Below are 22,825 nucleotides of genomic sequence, written 5' to 3'. Positions count from 1 at the left end.
CTGGTCCTGGACCTTTTTTAGGGTCTCCATCTTTCATAGGCTCTGGTTAGTGGATATCTAATAAATTTGACATCCCTTTCTCTCCATCCATCTGCTGCATGCATTATCTGGGTATGGAACAGAGAGGAAACATTCTCTTGTTTCCTATACCACCCTGGCAACCTCCTAGTTGGTGGGAGAAGGGTGGGGTTGGTGTTGGGACTCTGTTCTACCATACACATCGCTTCTCTGCTTTGGAGCACTCCTACTCCATTGCTTGCTTCTGCTGCTGCTCATAGCTTTTTGAAACACAGTGTGACATTTAATGGGATTCTTGTCATTTTCACTGCTGCTAACAGGATTCTAAACAGCAGCAGTGAATATCAATAACTTACCTCTGAGCACCAACAGCGTCTCTAAAGTTTTCTGCCTGCAGGTTTAGGAAGACAACATTGTACTGGTTTAAACTTAGTTCATGCTTCACATGATGCCTATGCAACCATAAGGGTTAGAAATGTAACTTATTTTTAATAAAAGATTATATTCTCAAGATTGCAAGATCTGAGGAGCAGGGACTGTCCTCTGCTCTGTTTATGCGGTATCTGGAGCCTTTGAGCACTACAGTAACAATAATAATATAGAAGCTGATGGCTTCCTACTTGGGTTTTGAAGCTCCCATCTTATTTATTATTGTTATAAAAATAAGTATACCATATGCATTTATGCATCAAAAGCTTATCTTTTAGAGAGACATCCTCTCTAGTAATTCAATGAGAGGTTTCAGTCTGTATGTTGCAGATTGTAATGGTCCCTTTTTAGCCTTAACATCTATGAACTCCAAGGGCTAAAGAAACAGAATGTTGTTTTGAAACAGGCTGCAAAGGAAGCTATGTATCTTTCTTACCCACTAAGTTAAGGTGCAGTTGGTGATAGTTTGGGAATAAGAGTAAAACAGATCTAAGAGCACAAGAGTGTGATATAAACTTTCACTTGAGTTATATATACCAAGTACTGTAGTTCATGCAAGAAATAGGCCTTTTATCATATATGCTTGACATCAATGCAATCATTTGCATTGATTGCTTGTGGAAAATAAGAAGAGAAAACCCTGTACATGGTATATATCGATCTTGAGAAGACTTATGACCACATTCTGAGAGAATTCATCAGGTAGTATATGAGAATGAAACAGATATCTGAAGACTATATCAGACTCATTCAGGACATATATAAGAATACTGTTAGGCCATGTAGAGAAACTGAATAATTTCTAATAAGAGTCAGAATCATGAAACTTTGGCACTAAGCCCCTTGTTCACATTGGTGCTCAGTGCACTTACAGAAAGCATCAAGAGAGTGGCACCTTGGTGAATGCTTTTTACAGATGATGATGTGCTCATGGGGGAAAGCAAAGAGGAAGATTTAGAATGATGGAGGTGCATACTTGAAGAAATGAGATGAAAATCAGCAGAAACAAAATCATAGAACTGGAAGGGACCTCGAGAGGTCATCTAGTCTAGTCTCCTGCAATCATGGCAGAACAAATATTATCTAGAACATCCCTGATAGGTATTTGTGTAACCAGCTCTTAAAAATATCCAATGATGGAGATTCCACTACCTCCCTAGGCAACTTATTCCAGTGCTTAAACACTCTGACAGGTAAGAAGTTTTTCCTAATGTCCAACCTAAACTTCCCTTGCTGTAATTTATGCCCATTGCTTCTTGTCCTACCCTTAGCGGTTAAGAACAACAATTTTTCTCCCTTCTCCTTGTAACAACCTTTTATGTACTTGAAAACTATTATCATATCCCCTCTGTGTCTTTTCTTTTCCAGACTAAACAAACCCTATTTTTTTTCAATCTTCCTTCATATGTCATGTTTTCTAGAGTTTTAATAATTTTTGTTGCTCTTCTCTGGACTTTCAACGATTTGTTCACATATTTCCTGAAATGTCGTGCCCAGAACGGGACACAATACTCCAGTTGAGACCTAATCATTGTGGAGTAGAGCGGAAGAACTACTACTTATGTCTTGCTTACAAAACTTCTGCTAATACATCCCAGAATGATCATAGAATATCAGGGTTGGAAGGGACCTCAGGAGATCATCTAGTCCAACCCCCTGCTCAAAGCAGGACCAATCCCCAATTTTTGCCCCAAATCCCTAAATGGCCTCCTCAAGGATTGAACTCACAACCCTGGGTTTAGCAAGCCAATGCTCAAACCACTGAGCTATCCCTCCCCCCCCCCTTTTTTTTTTTTGGCAACCGTGTTACACAGTTGACTCTCATTTAGCTTGTTGTCCATTATGACCCTCAGATCTCTTTCTGCAGTACTGCTTCCTTGGCAGTCATTTCCCATTTTGTATGTGTGCAACTGATTGGTTCTTCCTAAGTGGAGTGCTTTGCATTTGTCTGTATTGAATTTCATCCTATTTACTACAGACCATTTCTCCAGTTTGTCCAGATCATTTTGAGTTATAATCCTGTCCTCCAAAGCACTTGCAACCCTTCCCAGCTTGGTATTGTCTGCAGATTTTATAAGTGTACTTTCTGTGCCATTATCTAAATCATTGATGAAGATATTGAACAGAACCGGACCCAAACTGATCCCTGCGGTATCCCACTTGTTATGCCCTTCCAGCATGATTGTGAACCACTGATAACTCCTTTCTGGGAACAGTTTTCCAACCAGTTATGCACCCACCTTATAGTAGCTCCATCTAGGTTTCATTTCACTGTTGTTTTTTTTAATGAGAAGGTCATGTGAGACAGTATTCAAAGCTTTGCTAAAGTCAAGAGATACCACATTTACCACTCCCCCCCCCATCCACACAGCTTGTTACCCTGTCAAAGAAGGATATTAGTTAGATTTGACACAATTTGTTCTTGAGAAATCTATGCTGACTTACTTGTCACCTTATTATCTTCTAGATGTTTGCAAATTGATTGCTTAATTAATTGCTCCATTTTCTTTCCGGGCACAGAAGTTAAGATGACTGGTCTGTAATTCCCAGGGTTGTCCTTATTTCCCTTTATATAGACTGGCACTATATTTGCCCTTTTCCAGTCTTCTGGAATCTCTCCTGTCTTCCATGACTTTTCAAAGATAATTGCTAATGGCTCGGATATCTTCAGTCAACTCCTTGAGTAGTCTAGGATGCATTTCATTAGGCACTGGTGACTTGAAGACATCTAACTTGTCTAAGTAATTTTTAACTTGTTCTTTCCCTATTTTAGCCTTTGATCCTACCTCATTTTCACTGGCATTCACTGTGTTAGACGTCCAATCACCACCAAACTTCTTGATGGACTGAAACAAAGAAGTCATTCGCAAAAAGAAAAGGAGTAAGGAGTACTTGTGGCACCTTAGAGACTAACAAATTTATTAGAGCATAAGCTCACGAAAGCTTATGCTCTAATAAATTTGTTAGTCTCTAAGGTGCCACAAGTACTCCTTACTCCTTTTCTTTTTGCGAATACAGACTAACACGGCTGCTACTCTGAAACCAAAGAAGTCATTAAGCACCTCTGCCATTTCCACATTTTCTGTTACTGTTCTCCTCCCCTTCCCCCCCCCCCCACATTAAGTAACGGCCTACCCTGTCCTTGGTCTTCCTCCTTCTAATGTAATTGTAGAATGTTTTCTTGTTACCATTTATTTCTCTAGCTAGTTTGATCTCATTTTATGCCTTAGTCTTTCTAATTTTGTCCCTATGTACTTGTGTTATTTGTTCTTTGTAATTTGACCTAGTTTCCACTTTTTGTAGGACTCTCTCTTTTTTGATTTTTAGATCATTGAAGATCTACTGGTTAAGCCAGAGTGGTGTCTTGCTATACTTCCTATCTTTCCTACACAGTGGGATAGTTCGCGCTACTGCCCTTAATAATGTCTCTTTGAAAAACTGTCAGCTGTCTTCAATTGTTTTTCCCCTTTGAATTGCTTTCCATGGGATCTTACCTACCAACTCCCTGAGTTTGCTAAAGTCTGCCTTCTTGAAATCCATTGTCTTTATTTTGCTGTTCTCCCTCCTACCATTCTTTAGAATCATAAACTCTGTTATTTCATGTTTCAGAGTAGCAGCCATGTTAGTCTGTATTCGCAAAAAGAAAAGGAGTACTTGTGGCACCTTAGAGACTAACAAATTTATTAGAGCATAAGCTTTCGTGAGCTACAGCTCACTTCATCGAATGCATTATATATACATCTATCAATGTATATGTGCCAGCAATGCCCCTCTGCCATGTACATTGGTCAAACTGGACAGTCTCTACGTAAAAGAATGAATGGACACAAATCAGACGTCAAGAATTATAACATTCAAAAACCAGTTGGAGAACACTTCAATCTCTCTGGTCACTCGATTACAGACCTAAGAGTGGCTATCCTTCAACAAAAAAGCTTCAAAAACAGACTCCAACGAGAGACTGCTGAATTGGAATTAATTTGCAAACTGGATACAATTAACTTAGGCTTGAATAGAGACTGGTAATGGATGAGTCATTACACAAAGTAAAACTATTTCCCCATGTTATTTCTCCCCCCCCACCCCACCCAACCCCCCACTGTTCTTCAGATATTCTTGTTAACTGCTAGAAATAGCCTACCTTGCTTGTCACCATGAAAGGTTTTCCTCCTTTCCCCCCCCTGCTGCTGGTGATGGCTTATCTTAAGTGATCACTCTCCTTACAGTGTGTATGATAAACCCATTGTTTCATGTTCTCTGTGTGTGTATATATCAATCTCCCCTGTGTTTTTTCCACCAAATGCATCCGATGAAGTGAGCTGTAGCTCACGAAAGCTTATGCTCAAATAAATTTGTTAGTCTCTAAGGTGCCACAAGTACTCCTTTTCTTTCTGTCATTTCATGATCACTTTCACCCAAGCTGCTTTCCACTTTCAAATTCTCAACCAGTTCATCCCTATTTGTCAAAATCAAATCTAGAACAGCCTCTGACCTAGTAGCTTTCTCCACCTTCTGAAATAAAAAATTGTCTACAATACATTCCAAGAACTTGTTGGATAATCTGTGCCCTGCTGTGTTATGTTTCCAACAGATGTCTAGGTAGCTGAAGTCCCCACATCACTGCCAAGTCCTGTGCTTTGGATGATTTTGTTAGTTGTTTAAAAAAAGCCTTATCGACCTCTTCTTCCTGGTTAGGTGGTCTGTAGTAGACCCCTACTGTGACATCACCCTTGTTTTTTACCCCTTTTATCCTTACCCAGAGACTTTCAACAAGTCTGTCTCCTATTTCCATCTGAACCTTAGTCCAAGTGTATATATTTTTAATATACAAGGCAACACCACCTCCCTTTTTTCCCTGCCTGTCCTTCCTGAGGAAGATCATAAGAGTATATGGTCTGTAGATTCTGTGATACCTTGCAAAAGATAACAAGACTGTAAGTCTGAAGGCCAGCCACTACCAAAGGTACAGAATTTAAGGACCTAGATGCAATATAATATAAGATAATGGTGAACTCAACAACATAAGAATGGCCATACTGGGTCAGACCAATGCTCCATCTAGCCCAGTATCCTGTTTTCCGACAGGGGCCAATGCCAGGTGCTTCAGAGGGAATGAACAGAACAGGGAAATTATTGAGTGATCCATCTCCTGTGATCCATTCCCAGCTTCTGGTGGTCAGAAGCTGGGGACACCCATCTTGGCTAATACTCATTGATGGACCTATCTTCCATGAACTTATCTAATTCTTTTTTGAACCCAGATATACTTTTGGCCTTCACAGCATCCCAAGGCCGTGAGTTCCACAGGTTGACTGTGCATTGTGTGAGGAATTATTTCCTATTGTTTGTTTTAAACCTACCTATTAATTTCATTGGGTTGAGATTTTCATCCTTGTGTTACACGAAGGAGTAAATAACACTTCCTTATCCGCTTTCTCCACACCATTCGTGATTTTATAGACCTCTGTCATATCCCCCCTTAAATGTCTCTTTTCCAAGCTGAAAAGTCTGTCTTTTTAATCCCTCTTCATAGGGAAGCTGTTTCATACCTTTAATAATTTTTGTTTCCCGTCTCTGTGTCTTTTTCCATTCTAATATATCCTTTTTTGAGATAGGGCAAACACAACTGCTGCAGTATTCAAGGTGTGGGTGTACCATGGATTTATATAGTGGCATTATGATCTTTACTGTTCTATTATCTGTCCCTTTCCTAATGATTCCTAACACTTTTAGCTTTTTTTTGGCTGCCGCTGTACATTGAACAGTTGTTTTCAGAGAACTATCCACAGTGACTCCAAGCACTCTTTCTTGAGTGGTAACAGCTAATTTAGAGCTCATCATTTTGTATGTATAGCTGGGATGATGCTTTCCAATGTGCATTACTTTGCGTTTATTTATGCATTTATTAACTTATAAGAACAGAAAAGGCATTGTCTCAATGGAGAGAAGTGAGCAGAGTGATCTGTGATAGGAGAATGTCTGTCAAATTGAAAACTAAGATCTACAAGATGGTAGTTATACCTGTACTTTTGTGGGCACTGAGGAAGAGACAGGTGCATATCTTGAATATAGCGGAAATGAAAATGTTAAGATGGATCCTTGGAGTTACAAGGATGAACCATGTTTGGAACAAACAAATTAGGGAAAGTGTAAAGATGATACCTATTATAGAAAAGTGGAGGGAATCCAGCCCTAGATGGTTTTGACTTGTGAAAAGAAAACTGGAAAAATGCATAGGAAACCGGGTGTTTAAATTCTAAGTGGAGGGCCAAAGAAGGGTTAGAAGACCCCAGCTAGATGGATGGATGTCATACAAAAGTATTTGACTAGCTGAGGCGTTTCTGAGGAACTGTTTCGAGACAGACTGGAATGGAGAAGGAGGTCTCCAAGAGCTGACCCGATAAAGATGGGACTAAGGCTAAAAGAAGACTCGACGACTAGCTTTGGCAAAAATGTGGAGGGGCCCGTTATAAACAACTCTGATGTTCCAGAAGTCTAAAATAAAGGAAATCATTGTTAATTTAATAGGAAAGATCTAGTTAATTGTACTGCTACCAAATAATTCATCCATCTGTTACACTAGGGTGTTTGGTGGGTGGTCATATAATTTTAGATTATTTCCCTTCCTTCTTAATTGCCATTGCTTTGCAAATAGGAGATGGTGAAGAAAAATTACAAAATCTGATGTCTAATAAAATACTATAGCACGAGAATGTACAAAACCCAGGGAAGAGAAATAAGAGCTGAGCCATATTGTTTGCTTCCTTTGATTTCATCTTGGTGTGGTTTCTTACTCAAGCTTTGAATTTGGGAAGCTAGTTTTAGATGAAAGAAGTGAGAAATGTGCATAGATGCTGTGCTGACAACACTTGGTATTCTAAAGTACCTGACTGGATTATTCCAACATCACACACTCACCCTGTAAATGCAATTGACATAAAAAAAGAGAAAAAATAAAATGGGACAGATCTAGACCATCTGAACGTTTAATGAGGAATATGTGAGGAGTATGTGAAAACCATGCTAATAAATTCATTACTATATGTTCCAGTAAGTGATATTAAATTTCACTTCAAGCTTCAGTTAGTGAGCCACTTCTTCCCCCCCCTCCAAAAAAAAAATTAATACTAGCCAACAATTTATATGTCAGTATAAAAAGTTGCTTGATTCTGAAGCTTTTTCTTTGACTAAGATTCAGTCAGGATAAACTAAACTTCTGAAATTAATGTATAAATTACAAAGTATTGAGTTAAACTTTTTAAGCCTTACTATCAGTTACATTGATCTTTAGTGTAAATGTATTAATTACAGAACAACTATAGTGCATCAGTTATATCAGCTAATGGCATCCATGTTACTGATACATAATTCAACTTTATTCCAAAGGATCCTTTGGTGGTGAACCTCTCAAGCCCTGGACCATTGACTTCAGCCATGTTCTTGTTCCTTCACAGTATGAGGGAAACTGATAAAGGCCCTCTTTCTCCCAAAGTTTTGTTCAGCCAGCTCTGTCAAAAGTAAGTGCAGACAATAGTTTTGTTTTTAACAGAAAGTTACAAAGTGTGCAATCTCCAGTATTTAAAAAACATTTAACTTATTGATTAATGTGCGTCAGACTAAAATATAAAACCATAATCTGATGTTATTAATAATAATATTTCAAGATATGTTAAGACACTACTCCTCGCTTTCAGTGCGGTAGTATATTCTCCACTTGGTTTTAAATAGCTCAAGTGATGGGACTGTTGCTACTTGGGAAACACTTGGATGGTGGTATCCCTCATTTAGGTGTATCACTCATATTGAAGCCAGTGGGAGTTGCGTCTGCCTTTGCCCCTTACAATCTAATAGATTTCACACTTTGGAGATTTTTCTAATATTCAGCACAATTTTCCTTTGTTTAATTTAATCCCATACATTCTAGTTAAACCTCTTTTGACCCCTCTAAACAATTACTTTCCCTCCTTGATGATAAAACACTTAAAATATTTGTGCATAACTTGCACAAATTTAGTTGGCATTTATCCATAAACATTCAGTATTTTGGCTTGAACTCCAATTAACTGCAATGGGCTTTTTAAAGAACCGGTGGTGGATAGAAGCTAAGGAAAAAGTCATTTAAAAAGATTTACTTTTCAGGCTTCTGGTCAGGTAATATAATAGGAATAAAATGCATGGATAGTGGCTACTCTAGGTCAAATGTGTATATATGTGTTTGTTTAAGCTTTAAAATGTGAATCCTGTGCGATGATGTTTTGCTTTGGCTTTGATCCAAAACTAAAAGGGCCTAGCAAGCAAGGACTTGAAGCACTATTGAGATGGCATATGGCTCCAGATTGAGAAAAATTTGCAAGCCCTAAAGAAATGCATGTTTCTTAGGGTGGAAAATGTTCACTGTGTTGCTTTATGGGTGTGTTTAATTGTGGCACAGACAAATTTATTTTTTAAAACACCTGTAGAAGTGCTGTAACTGGATCAAATATTTAAAAGTTAAATATTTAAAGGACTACACTGTCAGTAAAATAATCTGTAGGTTATGATAGAGCAGTGTAGTGCAATAGAGTTGCAATTCACGTTTTAAAAATGTATGAAGTATTATAATGTGGTGGTAGTTTTATTTGTTGTGAAAGTATTGTACACCACTCAGCGTCTTTGTATGGGAACACCTATTATTATACTAACAAGTTGTAATGAGCCCTCTACAGTTCTTGTTTGCACAGTGGACAAAAAAAGAACTCTCTGAAATCCTCCAGTACACCAAAGCTTTTTATTTTGATCAGAAACCAGCACTGGTATGAAATAATTGTGATCTAAAAAACACTTGTGGGTAGTGACATACAGGTGACCATGGTGAGGTGGCTCACTTTGCCCTAAATTTCTAGTATCCTATACAGACACACATAGCTTTTAAACTGAAGCAGGATTGACCAATTCAGGTAAGCAGCCCTGCATTATTTTCCTGTCCCCCCTCCCCCCCATTACTTCACTCTCAAAATTTGACTGCAAAGATTTGGGTATGCCTGGTCCACTTTTTATTGTACTTGATTTTCATTTGGTGTTTGTACTGTAGAAGAAAATATCAAATGCACGTTTACTGGATTTGAGTAAAAAGAACCATCTTGTGTATATAGTATTCTTTATCCTCTAAAAAGCATATGGGATACTTTCCCACTTTATAAAAACAAATGATATAATAATATAAAAATACAACACTCTTAAAAGAAATTTCTGAAAACAGATGAGGTTTTTTTTTTTGTTTTTGTTTTTAAGCAAAGGGATTGGAAGGAAAGTTACTAAATATGGAGCCAACAACTGCTCTGTATATATCTGAAGGGTGAGAGGGAAACAATAACATGCTTTTATAAAGTGGTGAGGGATGAAATAGAACATTTTGGAGGAAGCAAGTTTCATTCTAAAGGGTCTGCCTCAGAAAAAATATGATCACCTGTCAACTTCAGACAAGATGGAGGTACTCTTAAATGACAGCTGGTGTAAGCTCTGCAACACATCCAATAGTGTTAACGTTTTTTTAAAACTAGCAGTGCTGAATTTTAGGTCAAGCCTGCATTTTACAGGAACTGTGTAAAAATGTTACCTTAATCATCTGATCAGCTTTTTGTTGTTCAGAACTATAGCTGCTGACTTTAGTAAAATCTTACTCTTATCACTGCTTTTTACACCTGTTGCTCTGTAAAACAAACACAGCTCTGAGAGAGTTTCTGATTGAGCCAAGTCCCCATTAGCAGGAAATTATGTGTTCAGTTACACTTGTGCAACCCCACTGAAGTCAACAGACGGCTGCACAGGTATAACAGAGGGCAGCATTTGGCTTGCAGAATCCTTTGTTACTGATGGTGATGCATGAGCCAGAAACAAAACAGGCTGACATTCAGCAAACTCAGCTGAGTTTGCAAGTCTGGAACCTAGAAAAAAAATCTTTATTTTATTTAAATGGTTCCACAAAAAATTGTTCTGTTTTAGAAGTATAAACACTGAGTTTCACCCTGGCATTTTTATAAACTCACTTCTCAGAGTAGCACTGCAATGCTAAACTCAATTTACTACTTTATAAGCACCATGTAAAGAATGTAAAGTGTTGTAATGTGATTGTGATGGCCCTAATCAGTGAGAATTTCTTGTTGCTGCACATTCTTAGTAAGCTGCGAAATAGACATCTAGCTACTTATGAGCCCGGCAGAGAGGGAATTGGAGTAATAGAGCCTTGTATCCACAAATATGTTGTATTGCTATTGTCTGGTCTTCACAGGTTAAATTCTAGATAAATTGGAATAAATTCTCCAACTAAAAAAAGTCTACTTCATTTATTCAGATGAATGTACATTAATTTATTTTAATGTAATTCTGCAGTTCCTGCCCTAGAACAAAAACTGTCCTGTATTTTAGAAAACAGAACATCTATATTGCAAACATAGAATAAGAGCTTAGTCTCCTACAGGCATTATTATTAAAGATAATGCTTTGCTTCATTAAAAGAATGAGATTTTGGTGAACAAGATCATAGTATTCCTAGTTAAAACTGATCAAAAAACACAGAAATTGCTTAATACAGTAAGCTATCATCATTATTGAAGCTTACAACAACAGTTCAGGCCCCTCTTCAAATTTTTATATTTTAAAAAGCCATTTAAAACTGGTTGACTGGGTATATCTATCTGACCACCAGGAATGCTTTTTATATACCGCACACACCTAAAATAATGTTAATAAAATAGTCTGAACAGTGCAGTCTTTTAGTTTTAGTAATCTGACTACTATCAGTTTAGTAGAGATTATTGTCCTAGGTCTACTTTTAAGATGATTCTTTGATCTCATTGAGATATTGAACCTTCATTAGAAAGACATTTTAATAGTTAGCTAGGAAATTCTCTCATTATATGGCAACTTTCTATAGCTAGTGATTAAAATTATCTAGTAATATTTACTGAAAATGATTAAAAACAATCAAGGTAAAGGTCAGAAAATGTGATGTTGGCAAGATAAACTATTTGATTTCCGAGGTTTCGCTCCAATAAAAGGATAGCCACGCTGAATGAAAGGCACTTTTATTAAGCTAATAAATAAGAATGGCTTGGGAGCGGTTTCTGTCTGTTATATAACATTATGTTTAATTTCACTCTGCACAATAGGGCTTCACAACTTCAATGTCAATGGGCAGCAAAAATCCATGAAAAAAGTTAGTGGGCAGCAGTCAATATTAGACCACAATAATAAAAGAAGCTTAAATCACTGTATAAATTAAAGACCTGGACTTACTTTTTTAAAGTTGGCTTGGAGGTTGTATAGTAGTGCATAAGAAAAGTACACCCCCATTTGTACCTTTTGTAAATCGGTATGGAGGCTTATTTCCATCCTCCTTACTCCGCTTGCTTCTTTAATGAAGATGATGAACATATGCCTCCTTTGGGCCCCATCTGGAAAAAATCATTAGAGATAAGTGTAAGGTGATCCTTTGGCTCAAAAGTGGAATACGTTTTCTTCAGAACATCAGCCCGTGCTTACCCAGGCACAAAGCAATTTATTCCAAACACTCAGACTCCACAAGATAACACATTGCTTTACCACTAGACTATGCTGACTCCAAATGGTCACACTTCTTTATTTTTTGCACTCTTTTGATTTACCATTTTTAAAAAAAATCCATTTAATTTATGGGCTGAGAAATATTGCAGGTTGTTTTTTTTTTAAATTGAATTATGTTTGAGGTTCTAATTATACCTTAATTTTGGTATTACTCTTAATTAGAACTAGAATCAGTTAATTCTGCCTGAAAAGATCCCTAGTATGCTTAGTATTTGGAATTTAGAACATTTTTAGTAATTTACATTTCAGAAATACTAATATTAATTACATTTAATGAAATGTTAAAATATATCAAAGAGCCGTTATTCTTTGATATATTTTACAGTATATTTAAAGGGAAGTTATGAAGCTAAAACAAAATGTTTGATTTTGCCCTTTTTTCTCCTTTATTATATATGAATGGGTCTTCAAGCTTTCTTTCTTTGAAAAGTTCTCCTTTTTTTTGTTTTTTACATTTTGAAATGTGAAAAATAGCCAGTCCTCGCTTCCTCTCAGCTGGAAGTCCTTGGCAAGAGAAGGTCTGAATAGAAATGGTTATTATTTGAGCTTAATCTCTCCCCTACCACAAAACTGAGATGAAGAGAAAGCTAAGCTCTCTCTTAGAGGCTTCAGCTAAAACTGTCAAACAATCATTATCCCAGGTTTCAGAGTAGCAGCCGTGTTAGTCTGTATTCGCAAAAAGAAAAGGAGTACTTGTGGCACCTTAGAGACTAACAAATTTATTAGAGCATAAGCTTTCGTGAGCTACAGCTCACTTCATCGGATGCACAAGTACTCCTTTTCTTTTTGCGAATCATTATCCCCTCTCTCTGTTTGATGGAGGTGGAGTTGCATTTAGAAAGCAAGTTTGACAACCCTGTGTGACATTCTGTAGGTCCTCCAAAATTATTATTAAGGACCTCCAACAAAGAAAAAGGAAAGCCCTGATGTTTCTAAAAATACATAATCTGTAAAATATTTTTTAATTATACACTTTCTTTTGGCTCTACAGTTACTTTTAATAGAAAAAAATTAACTTACTAAATATTTGCTCCCTGAATCTGTTAGCAAAAATTTATAAAGAAGAAAATGTCAGATTTTTATTAAGACCATACATTTTGTTTTTAATGTCGTAAGATAGGTGACTACATCAAATGATGGTAGGCTTGTTTATTGAAGTCTACTTTAAAACAGTGGAAATATAGCAATAGTGATTTGGCAAAGCTAATTAGTGGCCTACTAGTTAGTTCTAGATCAGATTGCCTGATTAGAGAATGGCTGGTTATAAACTGGAATCCAGATGTCAGCCTGCTTTATTTGGAGCACAGTAACAGTATTTTGAAGCTAGTATTAACTGGCTGGTGCTCTGAAATACTAGTCAGCATACTAGAACAGAAAAAGAAGCTGTAATTGAAACTAACTTTACTGTGAAGATGTGTTCAAAATTTATAGCCAATGCTGCTTGAAATAAAACAGGCTGAATTAACAAAAATGCAGTTTTTTGCTTTTACATAATTTTACCTCATTTATAAGAAATGTGTGTAACCAGACATTCTTCAACAGATGGAATCATCTACAAAATATTTTTTACTGGGGAAAAAACAAAAAACAAACCAACCCTAACCTACTCTATTCTGTTATGTATGGATTGCAAAATTGGTTTCAGAAGTTTTCTTTATTTTGAAATCTCTTTCCCCCCCACCCCCCAAATAACGCAAATTAGAAAGAAGAGTAGATCTATTCATCTTTAATTTGGGAAAAGAAAGTGTGTTGAATTTGAAGTAGCTAAAATGTGAATGGTTTCAAGAAGGTAAAAGTCCAAATAACTTCTAGTGGGGTGGGGGGGGGGGAATAACAGAAGAAGAAACACTACATTGAAAAAATACTCTGGGTTGTGGTCTGGTGAACCCAGTGCATTCTCCTGTCAGGAAGTGAATGAAGAATTTATCAGCCACAGGAGGTATAGTCTTGTAGCTGTGTAGGATGAGATTACCTGTTAGTTCTTATATGGGTGCATATATAGGAGTATGAGGACTTGGAGTGCTTCAACAAAGATTTTTAAATGTGATCTCCCCCTCCCAGCACTGGAGGTGAGTGTCTCACTCCACAATTTGTTGGTCTAGTAATGGATCTTTCTTCAGCAAGAGAAGTATACTGTGCCTACAATGATTACCCTAACTGGATTTCACTTGACTAGTTGCTTGTGGGTTGCATGATGATTGTGAAGGTGAGAAGTTGTGGATGGGTCATCTGTTTGTCATGACCCTCCACAATGTAAATATACTTTACCATAGTGGTCACTTACAAACCATTTGGAACAATTTACCAAGGGTTGTAGTGGATTCTTTATCATTGGTAACTTTAAAACAAGATAGGATATTTTTCTAAAAGATGTGCTCCAGGAATTATTTTGGTCTGTGTCATACAGGGGGTCAGATTAGATGATCACATTGTTCTCCGCTAGCCTTGGAATCTATGAATATATGGTGAAATGGCAATTTTTAAGTCTAAGTAGGTGAAGTACTGAAACTTTCTGCAACTCACGATAAATTTTCCTTATTCTTGATATGTTTGCATCTACCTGTTTGGCAGGAATAATATAAGTCTGCGACTTTTTTTTTTTAACTAGAAAACGTGCTGTACTCTAATAATATTGTTTTCATGTGTGATGTACAGCTGGTTCCTCAAAAATAGATATTCTTCCCTAGTGTCGATATAGGTCATATGGGAAGTATAGATCTGGATAAAATTGGTATTAATGTAATTTATGCTCTAGGAGAGTGTGTGATACATTCTTATCTGGGAGAATTAATAACACTATTAACGTAAGATGTGAGAGGCATTGCTATAATTAAACATCTGATCTAGCAGCCCTTCTAGAGTTTGGTACTAGAGACTCAGTTTTCAAATGTGAGTGCTCTATTTTGCTTTTTTCATGTTCGTGTAGGATGTGAGGCACCAAAATACTTGCTTAGATGCCAAGTGCTACTTTAAATACCCAAATACAGAGCTAGATACCGTAACTGTTTGAAATAACACTTCTGAACTCTTGCTACTATCTAAGGCTAAAAGTTTTTAGTAAAAGAGAATTCAAGAGGTTAAGGGGAAAAGAAGAACAATAAGGGAGGAGTTGAGGGGGAGAAGAGTCAGGAATGCACAGGTGAGGATGGAAACAGGACATGTAGAGAGGTAAAACAAAGAGCTGGTACCATTTACCAGTCCATGACAAGAAGCCCTGACTCTCTGAAAATAAAGCTAAATGTCATCCAGGAAGCAAGGAGTGAAAGGAACTGGAAGGGGAGGTGCAAATTGGCCAACTAAAGGTTTAAAAAAAAAATAAATGGGGCATGACTCCTTCGAAATTGTGAGCCCTGTCTTAAAGTTCTAGATGGACCATTGAATATCTTCACCCTTTTATGTATATAAAGGGGTAATTTGTGATTGTTTATAATAAAACAATGTAAAACAATAGTGTTAATTTGGGGGGAATGGTGGTGGTGGGTCAATCAGTTGAGGAAGTGGCAGGGGGAGAAAGAAATTGATGATTCTTTCCATAGCAACTGTTTAGCGTCTGGTACTAATTCATCCACTGTTAATTTTGTTAGTGTTGCAGCTGTCAGACGTTTTGCTGGGACAGATTGTGTGCATAGCTACAGGGCCCTTCTGTTTGTTTTCCACTATTATGAATATTAGGACTGCAGACTTTTGACTTATTTGGAGACTTAGTGACTGACAAACATTTATGTTTCCTATATTTATTCTATATATATTCCTATATTCCTAAATGTTTCCTATATTTGTTACGGCTGAATAATTTTATCAGTGGAAGAAACTTCAGTTACTTTGTTTAGATTTGTGCACCAAGTTAATATTACAGTACTTGAGTGATTAGTGTCAGTGAGTGTATTTTCAGGTCTTAGAAAAACTGCTCTGTACTTCCACCATAATACAACCACTTGTTTTGCTGCATGAATGTTGCTAAACAAGATTTTATTGCTGGTCTCCAGGATGACATGGAACAAGGTACTGTACTTCTGGTGAAGAGGAGATTCATTCTCTCTCTCTCTCTCCTAATGTATTGTAAAGCGTAGGGAAGGATTCACTGGGGGCGTGGTGAACTGAGGTTACAGGCACTTATGTGTACTGTGCTTTTTGGAAACAAACCTTACAGAATGCTTGGAACATTCCACCTCATGCTGCTGAGAGAAATAATGTTTATGGAATGATGAGATAATGCTACAGCTGATTCATGGAATGAAGGAAAGAAACTATTTTTCTTTGTTAGTCAGTTTGTTAGGATACTTTTTTTGTAGAAGAAGGATTGAGGATTTTCTACAATTTTTTTTCGCTTTTTAATTGAAAAAGTTCCCAGGTTTCACTGCACACTTTACTTCATTAAAAGCCTTCCCCCAGCATCAGACTGTAGGGGCTGCTTCTTTCCTGACTGACCATAGAGAATTTTTATGAGAGTCTCTATGACTTGCATACATGTACTTGCTCCACTTCTGGAGTACTGTAGCAGAGAAGAGGGGACCTATCAGGCTGACCTTTCCCTCTTGTGCTGCCGACATAAAACCAAAACTTGTGGACCCCCTTCCATCCCTGAAAAAATAAGTAGGCTACACATCATTCTTTAAATGAGACTAAAGAACATGGTAAGGAACCTCAGAGAAACCTAACAAAGCTAGGTGAATGGGCAGCACAAACATAGATGACATTAGTTGCTGACAAGTGCAAAGTGTTGCACGATGCCAGGAATAATTTGTACTCTCATATGTTCCTGGATCCTAAATTAACTGTACCCATTCAGGAGAAAGACCTGTACAAGCAAATATTTTCAATGAGCTGTTCAAAATGATGGTCTGTAGTGGTAGTAAACAAAGCAAACAAAATGTTTATTCAGATGTATAAAGAACAGGATAGAAAACAATACTGAAAATATTTTAATGCCCTAATATAAATCATTGGTATGCCCTAACCTGGAATACCATGTTCAGTTCTGGACAGTCTGTCTTTCAAAAGATATTAGAGGGGCAAGGTGGGTGAGATAATGTCTTTTATTGGACCAACTTCTATTGGTGAGAGAGAGAAGCTTTCAAGCTACACAGAGCTCTTTTTCAGGTCTGGGAAACTTATTCAGAAAGTCACAGCTAAATAAAAGGTGGAACAGATTGTTTAGAATAAGTAGTTAACACATATATTTCAAGAGAACATTCAAGGTGAAGTGGCCTGTTAACACCCCTCGAGTCATAGGGGGCAAAGGAAGTAGCGGGTGGTGGAGAAAGGCACCTGGGTGAGGTTTGCAGGTGCGTTACTGATTTTTGTAATAAACTGTAAATCCAGTGTCTCTATTCAGTCAGTCATTTTTAGTGTCTAGCAAAGTTATTAATTTAATCTGTTTCACCTTATGTTTAACTGTGACACTCTGAGTACATTTCCCAGATCTGAAGAAGAACTCTGTATACAAGATATTACATCACCCCCTTTGTCTCTCTAGTATCCTGGGACTGACAGGGCCACGAGAACACTGCATACATTATTTAAAAAAAAAGATACAGCAGAAATAGAAAGGATCTAGAGAGAGACAACAAAAAATATTTAGAGGAACAGACACACTTCCAAATGAGGAGAGGATCTTTAAGTATTTTGTCATTGTTTCCCATGAATTGTGAAGAAAGCATAGTAGAGAAGTTTTTTTGTTTTGTTTGTTTTTAAAAATCAGGATAATGTATTGCCCCTGTATAATGTGATTGGGCTACTTTATTACAATTGTGGATTTTTTTTTTTAGTGTTGCTTCTGAAAAACAAGGAATGACTTAATGTCGAATACATATGAAGATTATTATACTTTAAAAGAAGTGTAAAAAATTGTATTTGTGGTGTGCAAATACCACATTTTACCATATTTTAACTAGTACTGCATAATTTTCATTGTAAAAATAGCTACATTCTAAGTGGTAGATAATGATTAGAAACATCTTTTTAGCTGTTGTATAAGATATAAATGCTTGACCCAAGATCAGCAGTGAAATGATAGGCTTAAGTAATAAGTACATGGCTGTCACAGTTGTCCTTCACTTCTTATGACCATTAACAGGAGTTCAACCTGTTCTGTCATTATACTGCTGACACTGTACAACAGGTTGTAGCGCATTGGCACTGGCTTCCATATGTCAGCACATCTGTGAACAGTCAACTCAACCAACCATCTTAGAGTCCTCCACTTTTGCCAAGGATCTTGCCTGAAGCATATTTTCAAGGAGACGAGAGCACATCTTTTAGTTGTCAGATTTCTATGAATCAGTGTGGATTAATTCTTTTACTCCCAAATTTGGGTTAGTAAGGTTAGGAATCTTCCTGTAAATACCCTATATTGTATTGGTTCACCATTTTATATTCTCCTTCTCCCCCCACATCCTCTCAACAGAAACAAAAAGCAGATCCACTAATCCTGAGCATTTTTTCACAGCATTGTAAAGATTTAGAATTGACTGTGGCATTATATAGCACGTTACAGGCATGGGTGCCCAATTGTTCATATATTAATCATGTGTTAACAATGACATCACTTGTCAGTCAAAGTTAAACCAGCCAAACCTACCTTACCATCTTTTTAAAAAATGTTTTCCTGTCACTTCACCTTTAAAATGTTAACTGTTATACTCCAGTCCTCATTTTGTTCTATATAATAGCATGTGATAATTGTTTAGTTCTTTCAGTTAATCCATTTTAACTATAGTGAAGATCTTAAAAATACAGCAAAGTCTAAAGAAAATTTTTAAAAACAACCACTTCTAGCCCTGTTAGATGCCCTTCACACTACAGTAAAACTCTAAAACAAAAGGTGTCTTAATGATTTCTCTTTAATGGGAACTACCACATCTTGTTGGTCATATGTGTCCTTTCCCATTTAAGACAATAAAGTTAATAAGTAGAACATCAAATGAAAATGTTCTCCCTTGGAACTTTTTACTAAATTAATTCTGATTAATAGTATATGTTGTTAATCAGTGGGAAACTATACTACACATCCATTAATGATAATGAAAGATGTATGCAATTATCCTTGAATTGCATTACTAATCTGTCTCTGATTTAAGTGAGTTGTACGTATCCTATATAAAAAAGGACTTTATAGCCTTGCTCATTGTTTTGACTCTGGAAGATGTTGGGTTTCATCCTCATCAATTTTTCCCCCCATTTCTCTCTGATGTGTGGGAGTTGTGTGTGTACAGATATGGGAAGATATCTGCTGAATATATTGATAAATTTTGTGTGTTTTAAAACCACAGCAATGTATGTACAGTAATACTTAGTCACATCTATGTGGCAAAACGCAGCAGTTCTCTGGCTAACTTGTTTTTTCCAAAAGTGAGTTGATTTTACAGCTTGTTACTTAAATAAATTTCAGAGTGAAGAATGACTTTATAGATGTCACTTCTCTTGCCCTATGTTAACCTTAGAAGACCTCCGTAGTGTATGACAAACGGGCACAGAATGCAAATTATAAGGTTCGTAAGTGTTTGATCTGCACATATACTGTGCACTTGTGTAATTAATTATTAATGCTCATTATTTTTGTTGGAGCATCTAGGAGCCCTGTGTTTCACATCCCTTCCGTGTTCCTCTCACAGGCTATTGGTATGATATTATAAAGCAAAGCTGACCAGTTCTGTTACAAGACTAGGAAAAATCATATTGTCTTCTAGCTCAAGACCTTGTTTGGACAAGTGAAATTATTGTGCACTGGACAAGGTGATGACATGCATTTAAAAGTAAATGCACTGACTAGCCAGAGTGTGCAACCTGAAAATGAAAACTCTCTCTCTCTTGTGTTGATTTCATTTTAAATGTAACTGAGCCCTGGAAGAAATAGTTTTTTCTGGCCAGTCTGCTAATTTGATGAAATTCCTGTTTGGGCTCTGCTCAACTAGTTTTGCCCCATACTACATTTTTGGGAGGGTGCACGTGGCTAACTATTCATGTGCTGTTCCCAAAGCGCAGCAGGAGTAATACCTACCATATGGTGACATTTACAAGGAAACTTCAGTTTAAATCTCAGGGTAGATGCATTGGCCTGGGATTTTAATTGAAGTTGGATCAGCAGCTTGCTCTGGAAAAGAGGGCATGCAATATTGTGACAGAGGGGATGGTATCTGTCTGTATGCATCTTTAATGTGCAGTAAAATTATGTTAAGAATAAATACTTAAACACAGGCTCATTTAGATTACAAGAAGTTTGGGAACAACAAAACTATAGATTTGTGTAGTACTTTGGCAAGCTGTCTACCAAGGATTCTACGATCCTGATCCCGAGGATGTATGAAAATATGCATAGAGATCTTTACTTAATTTTGCATTAGAAATAAATTAATTTTTTGCTTGAAGAATATTTGTTAAAGTATGGATTATATGTTATAGTAGACTGCTAGTATAAAGGGGACTCGCAGGGTTTTGATGGGAGCCATGATTTAGGCTACTATCTGTTTACCATGCGATACAATATTTGTTTTATAAATAGATATCAACCCATATAGCTTACAAACATGTCATTTGTAGAAACTGTTGGCCCAGCCTGCAAGAATTTTGATTCATTTGGGTTTGGGAGATGGACAGTGATGCCTCTGACTCTCTTTTAAAATAATACATTTGCTAGTGGTCATTTCAGTTTTTTTCATTTGTCTTGGGTAATAACTGTAAACTCAGCAACTGCCAGTGTTCCTTCTGTGTCCTTGCCCTGACTCCCAAGCTGGCTCGTTTCTTTTGCTGCTGATGCCAGGCACCATAAACGAGGACAGCTCGAAGGACGCACTGTGAGAGGACAAGGGCAACACCAGACGTATGTTTGGATTCCTTGTTTGACAGATTTCTAATTCATAGGGACCAGAAATTTTGTAGGGATAGACTGCAATAGTTGTGGTGTTTCTGAAACCTGTGGTAGTTTAGATCACTGTTTAATGTGGGAAGTATTTAGGTGTGGTAGTGGTAGGGAAGGAAGTGTATGCTAGGAATTGTAAGCAAGCATTTGACATTGCACATCTAAAAGATACTGAATTTCTTTGGCATATTCTCCTGTTTGTTGTTACCAAATTGAGCATACAAAATGAGTGTGTGCATGTGTATATGTGCCTCATTGAAAATGTGACACTGAGTATTTTAATCATTTACCTCTTGTTACTCCCCTAGCCCTGTTCTTGTATCTAGTATCGTGGATACATAAAAAAAATTAACTTTCCCTGTGGATGAGGAGCCTCATAGGAGCAAGAATAGCAAATTTTGGCTGCTTAAAACTCGACCCATTTATTTATTTCAACAACTTCCTGTTTTCTCTCCCATGTACTTGAAACTATTCAGCATGCAGTTAGATAATATCTCTTTCCTTTTGCGGTGCTTTCAAAGAACTTCATTGTAGATTCAGTGCTCTCCAAATAGCATTCAATTCTATATCTATATTCATTGGGGCATTTAAAATTCATATTCCCGTGCTTTCCCTCTAACAGTGTGATGGGATATGTGTTTGTCAAGTGCATATATTCCAGAAATTCTGAGTTCTCCTGATTATAATTAATTACAGAAAATGGTATTGGATGCGACAGACCATGTGACAGTTAGTTATTTTGTTGATTTGGGGAATTCATGTACGTGGTTTGAGTTACATTTTCCTTCCTTACTCATTTTTGGCTTTTTGCCTATCCATGGATGCATACACCATACCACTTGATAGTAAAACGGTAAGTAAAATAATCTATTAAAAATAGCTGTAAATAAGAGTAGATGTTATTTGGAGCACTGAGAAAACCCCTGTTTTCTCGATAGTGACATACTGTCTTTGCTATTATTTTTCATCACAGAAAGTTTCTTCTTCAATAGAGGCTGAAGAAAAATGTTCTGTAGCAAATTCCTTGAAGAAGTGATCTCTCTCAAAATTGCAGCCATCTTTTAGTATGCTCATTGGGATTGAGGCCACAAACTTCTTTTTTTTCCACTGAATGCACCCGATGAAGTGAGCTGTAGCTCACGAAAGCTTATGCTCAAATTTGTTAGTCTCTAAGGTGCCACAGGTACTCCTTTTCTTTTTGCAAACTTCCTTCGATTAATATGGCCACTGCTTCCATTCCCCTCCTCCTCATTGTGTTCCTCTCTGTCTTCTGACAGCATAGGGGGCTATTATTTTCCTCTGAGGGCAGCTTGGCTTCACTCCTATTGGGAACAAAGGAAGGCAGTAGCAGTTTCAAAAGAAGACGATTCTCAGTGAGTTTCTCTGAGGAAGCTGGTTTTGTTCTTCAGCCTCTGCAGAAGGAGAAACTTGTAGTTATGAAAAATAACAGCAAGCCCCCTCCCCCCACACCATTAACTCTAAATTTATTTTTAGAAACACATTTCTTTACTTTGCACCAGATCTACTGAACGGAGTGGTGTAGGAGGATGTAGGGGTGGAGGGCTGGAGGCAAGGGAGACGATTGCGCGTGCATGGCAAAATGCAGAAGACAGGAGAAATGGGGAACTTGGGGCCTATATGTATAAGGGAATGTGGAGGACAAGAAGAAAAGGAAAAATAGGATAATACACTCTGACTATTTTGTGCTGCTCTGGTGATGCAACGCAGCTGCAAATCTAGTTTAACTGGCCATATATTCTGGATGCTTTGTGCTCTTCCAGGGTGTCATAAAGCTACCAGAGAAGACTGGTGAAACTGGCCTTAAAAGTTTAAAATGATTTAAGATTGATATTGCGTATCAACATTTCTATACAACCATTAAAAATATCATATGGTAGCATTCTCTTTTGGGCTTCTTTT

The 22,825-nt window shown here is 37.1% G+C and overlaps 1 protein-coding gene across 15 annotated transcripts in view; it reads left to right on the top strand.

Moving 5' to 3' along the window:
* The window catches only part of USP45 (ubiquitin specific peptidase 45), a 118,052-nt gene that overhangs the window by 42,340 nt on the left and 52,887 nt on the right, over positions 1-22,825 (top strand). For 13 of the 15 annotated variants that reach the window (XM_038397507.2, XM_043510696.1, XM_043510694.1 and 10 more), the window contains one exon: positions 7,834-7,964. In XM_038397507.2, the coding sequence (XP_038253435.1) occupies positions 7,834-7,964 (131 nt within the window). Of the gene's footprint in view, positions 1-7,833; positions 7,965-19,438; positions 19,539-22,825 lie in introns of those variants that run through there. The other 2 variants (XR_006279882.1, XM_043510699.1) reach the window with 2 other exon arrangements.

The sequence above is a fragment of the Dermochelys coriacea genome, chromosome 3 (assembly GCF_009764565.3).
Source record: "Dermochelys coriacea isolate rDerCor1 chromosome 3, rDerCor1.pri.v4, whole genome shotgun sequence".
Classification (NCBI taxonomy): Eukaryota; Metazoa; Chordata; order Testudines; family Dermochelyidae; genus Dermochelys; species Dermochelys coriacea.
This window is presented reverse-complemented; position numbering and strand designations above follow the sequence as displayed.